We start from the raw sequence: 14,886 nt of genomic DNA on the forward strand, positions 1-14,886 counted from the left end.
TGCAAACAATGGCCTCCAAGAAAGGAGCTGTGGTTGTGCAGAGGAAGCTCAGTAACCCAGACTGACGTCAGCAGGGATGGATGCTGACTGAACACCGGCATCTGTTGGGATAGCACTGGTCACTGCCCATCCACACTCACCCACGGAGGCTTGTGGGGGGAGAGCGCCCCATTTCCCTTCCTCCTGAGGTCTGTGATAATGTATAAATCCTATCTCTTTATGAGAAAAAGCTTTGCAATCCCAGGAGTGCTTCCGTGGAAAGAGGACACTTATAAATATACAAAAAACTCAGCAGGATTTAGTTTTTTGTAAAAGAAAACATGACTGTGACATATCGCCCGAGAACGAGGAATCATTTTTCTTTGATGCAAAATTGCTTAGTCTTAGAAATAACACTTGTATGCAATTTTGTGCAGATAGGACCTGGGTTTTAAAATTACATCAACCCAGCTTTTAATTTTGCAGGTGTAAATTGCACCTGCAAATCATTTTGTCTGCAAACTGCAGCATTTCATATTTGATTTCCTGATTTCCTATGGCTTCCTTAACTGATGTTAGTTAGTTATTTCAATATACAGCTTTGCAGGCACTACTATTTCAGGAATAAAATTGCAGTCTCAAAGCTTCAAACCCATTTCTGAACATTTAATGGCAGTGAAGAGTTAGGACATATAGTAAATCTGCTGTTCATTCAAATCTTTTGATGCTATCCTCCAGTATGAGATGCTGGTTGTCATGGCAAAAGACTACACCTATGGTGTCTGTTGAGCAACTTGCTCAAACCAAACCAAGAAACTGCAATTTACAGCAAGATTCCTGGTTATGTTTCTAATACATGTTCTTGTGAATCACATTTTGTCAGTCTCAGTAGCAAGTTTGCTCTTTAAATGCCTTTATTCCCTGTTACCTCCCTTTTACTAGTTCTGTTTTCAAAAACAAGCCAGTCACCTAGTCTGAAGTTACCAGTTCTCTGTTGCTTAATGGTGACTGTGGGGTGTGGGCATTTCACTAGTGAAGTGTGTACATGTGTAGGCACCTACTCAGTCAAACCTGGGTGAGCTCCTCCCCACCACCACAGAAGATGACATTTTTAAATTCAAAGCCCCTGCATGCTTTTTGGGAAGTAGCTGAGATATAGTTAGCTCAGCTACAGTAAGAATTTTTAAAACTAAGCATTTCACAGTAAAAAGCACTAAAAAAAAAAAAAGTGGCAAAAACTCACATAGAGCTTTAATTTCTTGGCATCCACGTACAGATTGATGTACTGAAACCTCGAGTTTTCCCTTTACCCTGAGGTGTACCAGGACATGTGGGGGTTCAAGGTGAGGTCACATCACCAAACTTCACTTTGGTAGTTTTGTAGCACCAAAAGGTTTTTTGTACATAGAATGATAGAATAGTTTGTGTTGGAGGGAATCCTTTACAGGTCAGCTAGTCCAACCCTCTTGCAATGAGCAGGCACATCTTCAACTGAAACAAGTTGCTGACATGACTTTGAACATGATTGAAAGCATTTACTCTAACCCAGTTGTTATATGCCTAATTTGTTGCTGTATTCATAGTTTACCTGTGTGTTTTACTTACAATCTTTTGTTATTTTAACAGGGTCGTCATGTTAAGACCGGGCAGCTAGCAGCAATCAAAGTGATGAATGTTACTGAGGTGAGTGCTAAACCAAAAATAAAAAAGGTTGTTATTATGGTGCAAGGAAAAGTAAATAATCAGATCATTAGAAGGTGGATAGCTTGTAAAAGAAGATCCTGTGGTATAAATTATGCTTGCTGAACACTGGTTTGTGTTTTATAAAGTACTGAGAGGTGTTAACACAACCAGATTTTTCAACTGTACCTGACCAATGGTGACAAAGTGATAAGGGAATGCACTGCCATATATTTTGGTGGCAAATAATAACAAAGAGAAGAAGTCTCTTGCTGCTTATTTCTAGTTGATTATCTGTTTCCAGAGATAACAAGTAAAAGATTTCCTGTAGCTCTGCACTGCCCCTGCTGTGTTTCATCACATCCTATCCCCTCACCAGCCATTTCTCAGAGTAGCTGCCCTGACAGTCAGCAAGCAGGGACATGTTAGAAATGCAAATGTAGCACTTTTTATTGTGATTTGACAGATGAGAGAAGGAGACAGTTTAATTGGCACTGTCCCTGCTCACATTTATAAAGTGGTGTCAGTGCTGGAACAGAGTGTTGAAAAAGTTGCTAAATATTGTTTTTTGTTTATCCTTTGAAGAGCACAACCAGTAGTGGGTCCATCAACAGTGCATGAGGGCTGGTCAAAGATGTCACTTGTGGGCTGTCATGTTAACACCAGTGACAGTCCCTTCCTTGATGAAACAATTGAAGAAAAAACTGCAGGAAGGGAACCTTGGAAAGATTTCCTTCCCTTTGCTATGCATAACAGTTTCCTTTGTATGCAAGTATCAAACTGTAGCATGCAGTAGTGCCTTCTTGCTTGGCAACAGAATTTAAATGCAGCACAACCATATGGTCCAGCTTCAGGAATCACCTTGGTAAACTTGCATGGTTCTGGGAGCAAAAACCAGCTCCTTAAGTCTGATTTGCTGCTTCTTTGCAGGTTAGACAACCAGCATCATACTGGGGAACCTGTCCCATTGCTTGAGGGGTAGTGGTAGCAGATCCTGCTGTTTTCACATTGGGTCCCTTCATGCAAAGATTTGGGAGTTGAGTGGGGACCATGTTGGTGCAGCTGCTCAGAGGGGTTTTCCCTGATGCTAGTACCCCACTAAACCCTGAACAATTCCAGCTCAGCTGTTCTCGAGTGTTTCTGCTTTCTGGCCTTGGCACAGGGGGAGTGCAAGGCTTTCTGCTGTTATTTCCACTTTCCCAGTGCAGGGTTGGCTGTGTTCCTGCTGCTAGGGCACAGGCTGGCAGACCTGGATGCAGTCCATTCTGCTACTTCTGTCTCTTGTTCACCAAAAGATTCTGATTCTTTCACCAAGTCTACCGGGTTTCTCTTTCCAGCAAGAAGTCATTTTATCAGAAATCACCTGACCAGCTGCAGCTGTGATTGTTCAGATTTGGGGCACACCAAGAGCTAAGCAAATTTGCCCTTTGCTGTCATGAGCTGCAGCCCTGGGCCGGGTTCTTAAGAGCAGCAGCAGGATGCTGTGGTCATTGTGGGATCCTCTGGACATCTGTCAGGAAGTGCTGCCGTGTCGTGTTGCAGGGGTGGGGGGGGAGCCCTTTGAAATGGTTAAAGGGGAGCTGATGGCAACGTGCACTCGTGTGCCTCTCCATGCAGGCTCTGCTTCCTGTTATTTGATGGAGCCAAGCAAGCAGAGCGCTTGCAGAGGGATTGGATTCTTGCTGCTTGTCTCTTCAGCTGTCGGTGCAGGTGATCAAAGAGCTCTTTGGCAGCACATCGTTCTCTCTCTGTCTTTGCTTTCATTCTTTGTAGAGAGCAAAATAACATTTAGATGTGAAACTTGTTGTTAGACCTGCCCCAGTACTAAGGGGTCTCTTGGTGCAGTATTTATCAGCTGATATCTTGTTTCTATTTGAGATCAGAGGCGTGTGCTTTCTGGTTTTGTGCTTCCTAATGCCATTGCAGATAGGCCCACATCTTCAAAAACAGCCTTTGATCATGAGCCTGTCATCTTTGTGCATGAAGCCATCTGTGCCCAGGAACATGTAGGTTTGTGAAAGGAAACAGTTTTTTGCACCTGCACATCTGCGAGCCTGTTTCCTTTTCTTAAGCAGCAATTATTTATGAGCAGGTTTGTAGACCCCTGAGAGATGGGGCTGATGGTAACGCTGACAAGAGGGTGGTGGAAAGTGGAAATCCTGAGCATGGACATGCACTGAGAAGCTGAGGGTGCTTTTGTCCCCAGTCACCCTGCTTGGAGGATGTTGTAGCACTGAGACTTAGCAAGTCCAGATTCAGTTCCTGGCCAGGCCTCAGACATGACCCACGGGGCAGAATCACTCACGTTTTACCCTTCTGCCTTGGTTTTTCCATGGCATAGAGTAATTCTTCCAAAAATCACTCAAGCCCTGGGAAGCCAGAGTGCATTTGTCTGTGAAATGCCCAGCTGCTGTTCTGTGCAGCCCTTTCCTTACAGACTGACTGCTATTTGAAGCTCAGCCTGCTGTCTGCCCTAAGCAGTGTCTCCCCAAGGCATTCAACCTGTACCGCCCAGTGTTACCTGTGCAGGCACATGTAGCTGCCTCTACAGGCAAGGATGGGCAAGAGAAGAAGAAGCAGGTGCAGGGTAAATAGATAGAGCAGGAACTGCATCATCTTGCTGGTGCTGGGAAGGAAGCATTACACACGTGCAGCTACTCTTTACTCTTGCCAGTGGGTGTGGAAGAGCCTACCAGGTATCCTGGCTGTGTTCACAGACAAGGTCATGCTTGGCTTTGTTCTAAAAACATAGAGGTGAGATTGCAGAGGAATGGAAAGTACTCAGGTGCTGTGCCAGCATGGTTCCAACATCTAGCAAATTAGCTGGGCAAAGGAAGAAGAGCTGAAAAATAGGCAGCAGCTCTGAGGAAGTGGTTGGGATCTGCCAGCTCCCTGAGGGGAACTTTGTGAAAGCTGCAGGCTGGTGCTGAGGGCACAGCAGGGAACTCTGCCTGTGCAAAGTTCATGCAGATGGGAAGAGTTAAGAAAACCCCAAACCCTTGATGTCTGTAAAGGTTTTAAGTAATTTGGGGAAGACCTTTACCAAAGATGAATGTTTCCCCTCCACGTTTGGTTCTCCTGTGGCAGAAGGAGTGGGCAGGATGCAGGAGGGACAGCAGCAGGGGGAAAGGAGTAATCTTCCCTGTTTTCTGCTTTTCTTCCCTAAAGATCCAGAAACTCGTTTAGATGACAGGACCCTTGTGGTCAGGTCCAGGATGACAGTTCCCATGTCCTTATTGTCTGCCTGCTCCTCACTTGCCTGTTTACACCCTTTCATGTGCACTCTCCGGAGTCCCAGTTCTGTCTCTCCTCCCAGAAAGCATCATCATGAGCTCTCACCTCCCTTTGGATGTGCTCTGGCCATGTACAGGGAGAAACAGGACCCTGGTCATGGAGGATTTCCTGCCTGCTGTCTAGAAGTCAGCTCTGATTTGTCCTGGAGACTCCAGGTGCTGCATGGAGCTCCTCCTTACCCTTGATAATTCAGTCATACAACATCCAGAGCTGTATTAAGCCAAAGAGCAAGGGTCCTCCTTTTTCCTTAACTGCATACAAAAGATAAATGGAATATATAGCGTAATGTGTGCAGCTAGAGAGCCTGTGTTCAACAAAGAGACTGTTCTGAAACCTGAAATACTTTATTTAGCTTTGAGTTATTTTACATTTCCCATTTCCTAAGGCTTAATACAATTAGGCTTTGGTCTGGTAACGTGCCTCCTATGGATTGTTACTCGGGAAAACTTATTGGTCCCCCTCTGTTGGGAATGATTTTTGTGTGGTCGGGTTTAATACGACACATAATATTCTTGAAGGGAATTTGGCTTTAGCTTGTCAGGCCTTAATGTGTTACTCCAGGTATAGAAAGGACAATGTGTCTGGTTTTGTAAGCAGTCTGTTGTGATGGTTAAAGGAATGCTTCGATGGCAAAGCTACTGGAAAATAGAGGAAAAGTGCAGAAAAATGTCCTGTGGGGCTGAGTTGTTCTTGCTGCCTCTTTTTTCTTTTTTTTTCCCTTCAGCTGGTAAGTGCTGACTGAGATGTTTTGCAGAAAGGTAAATTAATTTTCAACTTGGTCGTACTCCTTTTTACTGATGGAGGGATACCTTGCAGCACCACTTGTTTCCTATTAAAGTGAATGAGATGGCAAAATCTACGTGCACTTCTCTGGGTGTTATGCACCATAGCAAACAGGCTGGATCTGAGGGGCCTCTTCAGATCAAGCAGTCTCTCTGAAAAAGAGTATTTCCTTCTAATGTAGTTATAAAAACTTGTATTTCCATTAGTTGTCTTGTTGTGCACAGTGCTGTACTGGGCAGAAGGGAATGTCTGAGTGGACTGAAACAAAGACCATGGGAAAACTGGTGCCTGGAAGGGAATGTCCAGAGGTGTACTTAGCTCCCCGTATGCCAGAGACTTCACTGATGGCATGATGGAATGGAGAAAAAGCCTATGGTCCAGGTGGGGCAGCCTCACAATTGTAAGGAAAGAGCAGATCCCAACCCTGGCTGGCACTGGAATTTGATTTGTGGCGAGTCACCTCCTCCTTGGCTTTGGTTTCCTCCCAGCAGGACCCTCCACAGGACTGGGAAGACGAATTGGCTGATGTGTGCACTAAGTGCTTTTCCAAGTATTTAAGTAATGGAGTGTTAGGAATACTTTTGTTTTTGTTTGAATCTGATTAGTTTCTCCGAGACTAAATTACTGCATACAGAAACCACAGGTGGGGCAGTAACAGGTCCTGTGTAAGCTCCCTGAGGAGACAACATGCGATTTTTGTGCCCCAGTGGGGACATTTTTGATTCTTTAGGTCAATTTAGCAATTCCTTGTTCAAGACCTGTGGATCAGGGTGTTTCAGTTGGCAGTTTAAGAGGTGTCCATCAGTTGCAGTCTCATAATTCCAGGATAACTCTGATCCAATCTCCTGCTCAAAACAGGGTCAGCCATGGAATCAGACCAGGTTGCTCAGGGCGCTTCCAGATGAGTGTTAAAGCTTCCAAAGACAGAGGTTGCTTTCCTTGGTGATCTGTGGTCACCTAAGGAGCCTTCTGCTCTCTTCTGTTACAGAATGAAGAGGAGGAAATCAAGCTGGAGATAAATATGCTAAAAAAGTACTCCCATCACCGAAATATTGCTACATATTATGGTGCTTTTGTAAAGAAAAGTCCTGCAGGTCAAGATGATCAGCTCTGGGTAAGTGTTCAGTGTCATTTCTCTTCAGTAGATTTACAGCTCTTTCCTTAGAGCTCCAGTGTGCTTGGCTTGGACTCTGTCTCAGCAAAGCTCTGAAATCATTGTTCTGAAGAATAACATATAAAAGAGAAAAATTGCTCCTCCCTAGACATCTTCCATCCCCTATGATTTCCTTTGAGGATGGGTATAAAGTACGTTATGATACTTGTGACTTGTGCTGTCATTTTGATTTGTTGTTTGAGTCTTCTTTTGGTCCAAATTAAACACTTCTGTATTTTTTTTTACAAAAGTGAAAGAGCTTGTCCTTTTCCTCTCCTCTCCTCCCCTTTTTCTTCTTGCTTTCCTCTCCTTTTTTCAGTTGGAAAATAAAAAAAGGAGCAGAGGAATTGGCAATAAAGCAAAGAAGAATAATGAATCCTCCAATTTTTTGGAGGCAAGATTTTTAAAGCTCTGCAGCAAAGTGAAAAATTTCAAATTTTTAAAAAATTCCCATGTTTTTTGGTGCTATTAGCTCTTGCTTTTCTGATTTTGTATTTTATATATAAAACCCCCTACCTATAACCTGCAATAGGAGAGGAACACTACTGAGTTCTTTTATTTATTTAGCAATGTGTGTGATTCAGGAAATGAAATTTTAAGTCACTTGGCATCCGGGAAGGCCACCTGTGGTTTGCCACACCTGGGTTGTGGTGAGGTGGGTGTTTGCACATGGCATCTCTGCTGGGAGCCTGGCAGAGGTGTGGTGAAGGTGCACTGTGTTTGTCTCCCTGCAGCTGGTGATGGAGTACTGTGGTGCAGGCTCTGTCACTGACCTGGTAAAGAAGACAAAAGGGAACTGTTTCAAGGAAGACTGGATTGCTTACATCTGCAGAGAGGTTCTCAGGGTGAGTCCTGCCAGCAGAGCTTTGATGCTCATTTGCAACAAAAAGGGCTTTTCAAGCTTTTGGTTGCTAAAATAGGTCACTAATGAGCATTATTGTTTAAAGGTTGTGATCCATGGGGCTCGTGGTCTGTGGTCCTTGAGTTCAGAAGAGCCTTAAGAGCCGGCTGCTTGACATCCCACATTGTTGTAGTTAATCCCATTTTCTGTATGAAGAACAGAAAATTCCTGTTTCCTATGGCAAATAGCCATATTCTAAAATTCCAGACACTGGGCCTCTAGAAAAATAAATAAATTTTGTGTTTTCAGTAAGTCTGTCCTCTGCATCAGGAGATGTTCCTGCTCATTTGCTTCAGCTGTTCACGCTGTGTAAGAACTTTCTGTTCATAATTCCTTTACCTACACACATTCAAGGGTCCCTTTTCCACACTATTAGAGACTATTTAGTTGACTAAACACCATTCCAAAATCTTAAAGGTGGCCCTGCTGGGACAGTATTCCCCAAGACAATTCTTGGGGCTATATTTCATTCTATGCAGGCTTAGGGCTGCTTTTTTTTTTTTTTCCTGGGAAGTACAGAGGATAAAACAATTCCCAAGTGTAATCTAGTGAACTAGCCTGGAAAAAAAAATATAATGTTGGAACCTGTCATTCTGAATTCAAAACCCATTACAGGGTTACTGATCCATCTTCCTTGTAATGGAGTTTTACATCTTTTCTAAGTAATGGTAAGATAAACGTGTATTCTGGGAGTTGGAATTCAAATGGCATGCCAAAGTAATGCTTGAATAGGGGTAAAACTTTGTTCTAGGAGTTGAGAAATGTGCTCAGTAGAGAGCATTGGCCATCTTATGGGGATTTGGCACTAGTCTGCAGATTATAATAACTATACTGGAGAGTGTGGGGAGGGCTCTTCTGCAAAAGAAAAAATCCTTAATGGTGTGGTCAGGTTGCTAAAGCAACTGATGTTAAAACATTTGATTTACCCTCATGCAACTGAAAGCCACAACAGCGTGTTTGTAAAAACAAGAGATTGGATTTAATCATGCCGGTTTCAAAACATAATGGCCCAGTTGCACATGGATTGACAGTGTTTCCTTCTGGAAAATTTACAAGGTGGGTGGAAGCTCTGTTTGAAGCCATTAATATTGGAGAGGCTAAATGTTTTGTGTGAAGCATCTCTGGCTTACTGTAATGGGTTATTTCAGCATGTTCCTTCATATCTGTGCTAGTTCAACCATGGGCAGTTTTGAAATGAAGGAGAACGTAGCAAATATGAGCTGATTGAAAACAATACTTGCTGCATCCAGAAAGAGGTCTGACATGGTATTTTTAACTTTCTGTAGTGCATTTACCATTGAATTTACCATTTTGCTGAATGCTGGTCTCTGGTCCTCATACAGAGCATTCTGCTTTGTTCTTTTTCTCTTTGGTCTGCTTTTAGCACGTAGTGTCAGGAGCATCCCTTGATTATGAGACAGAAGTTTAAAGTATTTCTACCTTGTTCTCTTCACACTTGACTTCAGAGATGCTCCACTGCTGTCAGATCTGTGGCAAGGAAGTCAATCAAACTTGCAGTTGCTGTCCTCTGTCCTCCCCCAAAATGGGCTCTTCATGTTGCTACTAACGTCTAAAGGATTTTCCTTACAAATAAAGTCTGAGAAGAGTAAAAGTGCAAAAAGGCAACAGTGTCACACTAATGGTAATAATGTTAGGAAGAAAATAAGGAAAGTGTGGTTTTCTTTTAGGGCTTGGCACATCTTCATGCTCACCATGTCATCCATCGAGATATTAAAGGACAGAATGTTCTTCTCACAGAAAATGCAGAAGTCAAATTGGGTAAGTTCCCTTAAAGGTGGGCTAGAAACCTGTTTGTTAAAGTGTAAGATTTCCATTTTGTCTCCGAAAGAACCTTCAGTAACCTAAAAGCAACAGGTATGCAAAGTATCAATAATGGTTGTGCCTGTAAGGTGCCTGTCAGGTAGAAAAGGCTGAAAATGTGACATGTTCTGCAAGGATGTTACTCACAGCCTGTGGGGAATCCAGCTACTTCTGGTCAGTCAAACACAGCAGCATCAGGCCTTCACAGCTGATCTCAGCATGCAAAGACTTCCAAAGTAAAAAAGTAGTGGGAACAAATTACACTAATCCATTTATTTCTCTAAGGGAAGTGGTCTTAGGGATTTTTATAAGTCTGACAATATGTGAAATTACTCATGTGTAAGGGCTACCACTGAGCTCATAGTCATCTTTCCAAAAATTTGGAGGGTTTACTCACTTCCTTTACTTCCTGTGACATGTCAGTGTTGACAACTTGTGAATTCCTAAGACTAAACTCAAGTATATATCTCTCTTGAGGAGGGCATGTCTTTCATGTTTTGGAAAGACATCACAGGGAATGCGTGGCAGTGGAGAAGTCTCAAGGGAAGCACTTCTCTTATTTGTGATGATCTTTACTGTCCCTCTCTCTTTAATTGAAAAAATTCACTGCAGAGTTGGAAAACAAAAATAATAAACATCGCTTGTGGATGTGGGGTGGGATGTTTGCTTGGAACAAGTGAAAGTAAGTACTTTAAATCTCATTATGGTTTAACCTTGTGGCAAAAACTGAAGTCCAAGGGAGTTTTGCATTGTATTAAACAAAGGCAGGATTTTGCTTATAGTATCTAAAACATATGAGCTAGCTGTCAACTGGTCCCTCTTAAAACAAGTGAGATGGGATGGTTGGGTGTGTTTATGGTCTTGTATAGTTACTAGTCCCACCATTCTCCACATGGTTGACAAGAAAGTTAAACCTTTCTTACTCTGGGTAAAGATGAAACAGATTTACTAAGTACAACAATTAAAAAAAAAAACAAACCACAGTTGCTTCCAGATATATTTAGCTTGTGTGTCTTAAGCCAAAGAATCTAGAAAGCCAAGAGGTCCTCAATCCAGTTCCGTTCCACTTCAGTGTAAGAGTGCACACTTCCCATCAGAAGCACAGAGTGCACGATGATCCCAGGGGTCAGGTCCACCTTATTCTTGGAGAAGGTTTGCTAAGCAGGCACATTAAATTATAGTAATAAAAATGATTAAGGTTTGCAGATGATCTGCAGTGAGGCAACATAAATGGGAAAATCTGTTCCTTGATGGCAACCACAGGGCTGTCTCCTTTCAGTCCTTTCTTTTCCCTGCTAGTTTGCCTCCTTTATGAATACTCCTCCAGTGCTATGCCCAGTGGATCCAATTAATGTATCTCAGAGGGTTGTTCAAAGGGAAATACAGTCACATAATTATTTGGTTTCATATTTGAACAAAAGCATTTTGCTGTACAGTCCTGATGAATGTAAAACGCTTTTCAGTGCAAGGAGCACCACACGATTCTCTCATTGTAACGAGTCTAAGATCAGAATAAGGTAGTAGACTCTCTGTCTTGTTTCAAGATACTGTATGAGTGTAGAGAAGGAGTTATTCCAGACACTTCAAAATGAAGTGATGTGATGGTTCTTTGCAGCTTTCACAAGTTGGCCATATTAGACACATCCAAATTTGCCTTGTCTGTAGATACTATTTTTACTTTCACACACTAGTCCTACTCAGTGTAGTGTTTAAATTAAGCATAAATTATTCTATAATGTCTTCATAGCCCAATTCATGTTGCTGTAACCTGCCTGGCAGATTTAGCATGCTGTTTATTTGATCCTTTATTTGATCAAAAAGAAGGAGGGGGAAAAAAAAAAGGAAATTAAATTTCAACTCTTGGACAAGATGTGCTGGAAGAACTTGGATTTGATACACATTTTAGCCCAAAGATCTGGTGTTCCAAACAGGATGAAAGTAACCAAGCACACGCTCTGCCATGTGAATACAACTTTTTACTGATTTCTTCACCTCTTCTTGGCTTTTCAGTGGATTTTGGTGTAAGTGCTCAGCTGGACAGAACTATTGGGAGAAGAAACACATTTATTGGCACACCTTACTGGATGGCACCTGAGGTCATTGCTTGTGAGGAGAACCCAGACTCTACATATGATTACAGGGTACGTGTTAAACTCTGCATAAGGTACAAAAACATGCAGGTTATTGCTGAAATTCTGCTAATTTGAAAAGTTCAAACTTCCTGCCTTTTAAACCACAATAGTACTAGAACTACACAAATAGATGTATTTGTAATATGTGGGTGGAGGCTCTTTTTAAGATTGGAGTTTCATGATTAATTATTTTTTGTGAATCGTTAATACATGAAATACACTTTCATGATCTTCTCTGCAATAAAAAAGTACTGATATATGAAGGTTGCAGGTCTGAATAGAAAAGAAAGGAAGAGAGAAGTTCCAAAGGAATACTTGGAGTAGTGTAATATGAACATGGCAAGTGGCTGCACTCTGTAATAGAGCTCCGTACTCAGCTGTGAATCCCGGATTAATTGGCAGTAATTAGTATCACTTCACTCATTTATGAGCATGTGACTGGAAGAGTTTTCCCATACCAGAATGATTTCTGGTCATTGACAGGGTGGCTGAGGTGAGAAGGCACAGAATATCCTGTATTTCAGTTTGTGTCCATTGCCTCTTGTCCAGTCACTGGGCACCACTCAGAAGTCTGGCTTGGTCATTCTTACTTCCCTCCTGGTAGGAATTTGTACCCATGTATGAGATCCCTCTTAGCCTTCCCTTCTGCAGACTGAACTGGTCTTTCTCTCTCTGCCCAGACCCTCCCAGCTCCAGCACCTTAAGCACCTTTGTGGCCCTTCACTGCATCCCCTCCAGTGTGTCTATGACTTTTTTACTGGGGAGCCCAAGAACAGCTATTAAGCACTTTTTCTGGTTTTCTTCCTAACCCATAATATGTTGATGCTGTTCCAAAGAGACTCACAAAGCTTATTCTTTGTCCTCTGGCCTCTTTCCAGCAGTGTTGTCATTTGTCTGCCTACACTTTCCATGCAGGATATTTTCCAGAGATGGCTTTCTGAGCAGACATCTTCTGGGTGACCCTGCAGTCACTCTTTTAGTTCAGGTGCTCTCTTCTTTGCCACTTGGCACCTCTAGTTCCAATTGCAGCTTCAGAAATGTTTATGAGAAGAACCTGTTACTGCTTCCATTTCCTGCTGATTCAGGGGCTGTGATTCTCCCTTGCTGAGACCTTCTGTGCTGCACTGGCAGAGTGAGGTCATGTTGTGTGTCTCAGTCATGACCAAAGAATGTTCTTGGATTTTATTTTTCATACCATACCAATCTTCTGAAAACTCAAATTATTTCTTGTCTTCATTCCCTGTCCCCAGTCGATTTTCTTCTCAGAATGTGTACTTATCAGAAGATAGTTATAAAGAATGTGCACTCCTAATTCTAGAGGTTTCTTTGCCGTCAGTAATAATCACAGTTTGTCAGTTTTCAAATAGATTCTGCAGATGCTAGTTTAAAACTGATCAGCAGAGGGTTTTGGAAGCACTTATGCAAACAGTGCTATGACTCAGAAGGTGGCACAGGGCCGGTCTTTTCCACAGAGATTTATAGCTGATAGGTTGAGCTACGTAGCAGGAAGCCACTCTGTAACTTCTTGGTCTTAAAAGAAAAAAAAAAAAGGAGCCAAAAGAGTAAAAATATATACACATAAATATGTGTGTATACACACCAAGCTTTACAAACACTCTTCATCCTCCCTGTCACCTGTCTGCCTCTTGTGCTTTGGAACTCCAAAAGTCTTTGTAGCCTGTTTGTTTCTCTCATTGTCCCAAAACCTGTGGTACTATCCCAGTAGTCATTTACTTAATAACAGGTCCGGATCATGAATCCATGAAATTCCCACTGGTTTTGTTGTCAAATCCCTTCACAAACTGTGATGTGAACTCACTTCCAGCTTGTGTAAAGAGTTCAGAGCAGCTGGACTGAGAAGGCTCTTTTGATAAAGTCAGGTTTAGTTAGAGAGCTGTGCTGTGTCTGAGCTGCTATTTATGTAATGGTTTATTCCCTCTAATCTTTGAAGGTTTGTTTTCTGTTGCCGTGTTTTTTAAAAGATAGTTTTGGAGAAGCTCTGCGAGTTGGTTTGGTCGCGTGCCTCTCATTTGGCTACATTTAGACACAAAGAAATAGTGAAATAATGCACATGATTAATCAAGTGGAAACCTGTGAAGTTTTTACAGTCACTGGTGGTGTTTACGATTTACCTTCATCATTAAAACCTGGCCCTTGGCATCCAGATCAGCTGATAAAGGGAACTCCACTCTGTTAGCTGGGCTGAACATATGCTGCAGCATAAATCTGACTGCATGCTGTGCTCTCATGTGCCCAAAAACGCGGGGCCGGAGATTTTGTAGACAGAAAAAGTCAGACCCTAAGTCCTGAATATAATTTCTGTTCCATCAGTGTAGAAACTCAGCAATGACTGCTCTGAAATAAGCATTAAGACCAAGAATTTTTGGGGCCAGAAGGAGGAGGGCAAGGCACTGCTGTGTCTCACTACCTCATGAAAAGAGATTTAAGACATATATTTAAGTGGTGCCTGCTATGTTCTGGCTCTTGTTTTTTGAATGCAGAAGGTCTGCATTTTGAGGCTGGCTGCTTAAATGATGACTCAGCTGTTCAGAGTTGCATGGGAAATGGGAAGCTTCTGGCTATTAGCACATTTCCTAAAAGCTCAGTAGGGAGTGGGAGGGAGCAGAATATATGTCACTCCAGCTAAAACAACATGATCCAGGAGAGATCTAGGGAAACTGTAAAAAAAAAAAACCAAAAAACAATAAACCAAAGAAAACCCCAAAACCTAAAAATCCAGAAGAAAACAAACAAAAAAGCTTGAATGCTGCAAGCTGCAATGTACATTGTTTCTTTCCTGCAGAGTGACCTGTGGTCTCTGGGAATCACTGCTATTGAAATGGCTGAAGGAGCTCCTCGTAAGTGATTTGGTATAAAGGTGGGGGGGGATCTGTGCTTTGTAACATGTTCTGTGTTAAAATAACTCATGCTTGGCTAACACATAGATTTACAAAATTCTGGTTCTGTCTGTATCTTTAAAAATAATCTATGACTTTTTCTCCTTTGGACTGTTTTGCTTTCCTGTTCCTTTCAGACCTTTTCAGTCTATATTTTGATTCCTTGCCTTCATTTCCTAGGGAAACAAAATTTATTTTTTTTGAAGCTCTTGTTAGCATCGCTTTGTTGACCGCTGCCTGTGGGTT

At 42.2% G+C, this 14,886-nt stretch overlaps 1 protein-coding gene across 2 annotated transcripts in view; it reads left to right on the top strand.

The window, feature by feature from the left end:
• The window catches only part of LOC127469473 (mitogen-activated protein kinase kinase kinase kinase 4-like), a 92,283-nt gene that overhangs the window by 28,636 nt on the left and 48,761 nt on the right, over positions 1–14,886 (top strand). For both annotated transcript variants that reach the window (XM_051783856.1, XM_051783847.1), the window contains exons 3-8: positions 1,606–1,662; positions 6,725–6,850; positions 7,624–7,734; positions 9,479–9,569; positions 11,622–11,752; positions 14,547–14,601. In XM_051783856.1, coding sequence (XP_051639816.1) covers positions 1,606–1,662; positions 6,725–6,850; positions 7,624–7,734; positions 9,479–9,569; positions 11,622–11,752; positions 14,547–14,601 — 571 coding nt within the window. The remainder of the gene's footprint in view (positions 1–1,605; positions 1,663–6,724; positions 6,851–7,623; positions 7,735–9,478; positions 9,570–11,621; positions 11,753–14,546; positions 14,602–14,886) is intronic.

This window comes from Manacus candei, unplaced genomic scaffold (assembly GCF_025592945.1).
Source record: "Manacus candei isolate 608988 ecotype Guabito, Panama unplaced genomic scaffold, ASM2559294v1 h1tg000003l, whole genome shotgun sequence".
Lineage (NCBI taxonomy): Eukaryota > Metazoa > Chordata > Aves > Passeriformes > Pipridae > Manacus > Manacus candei.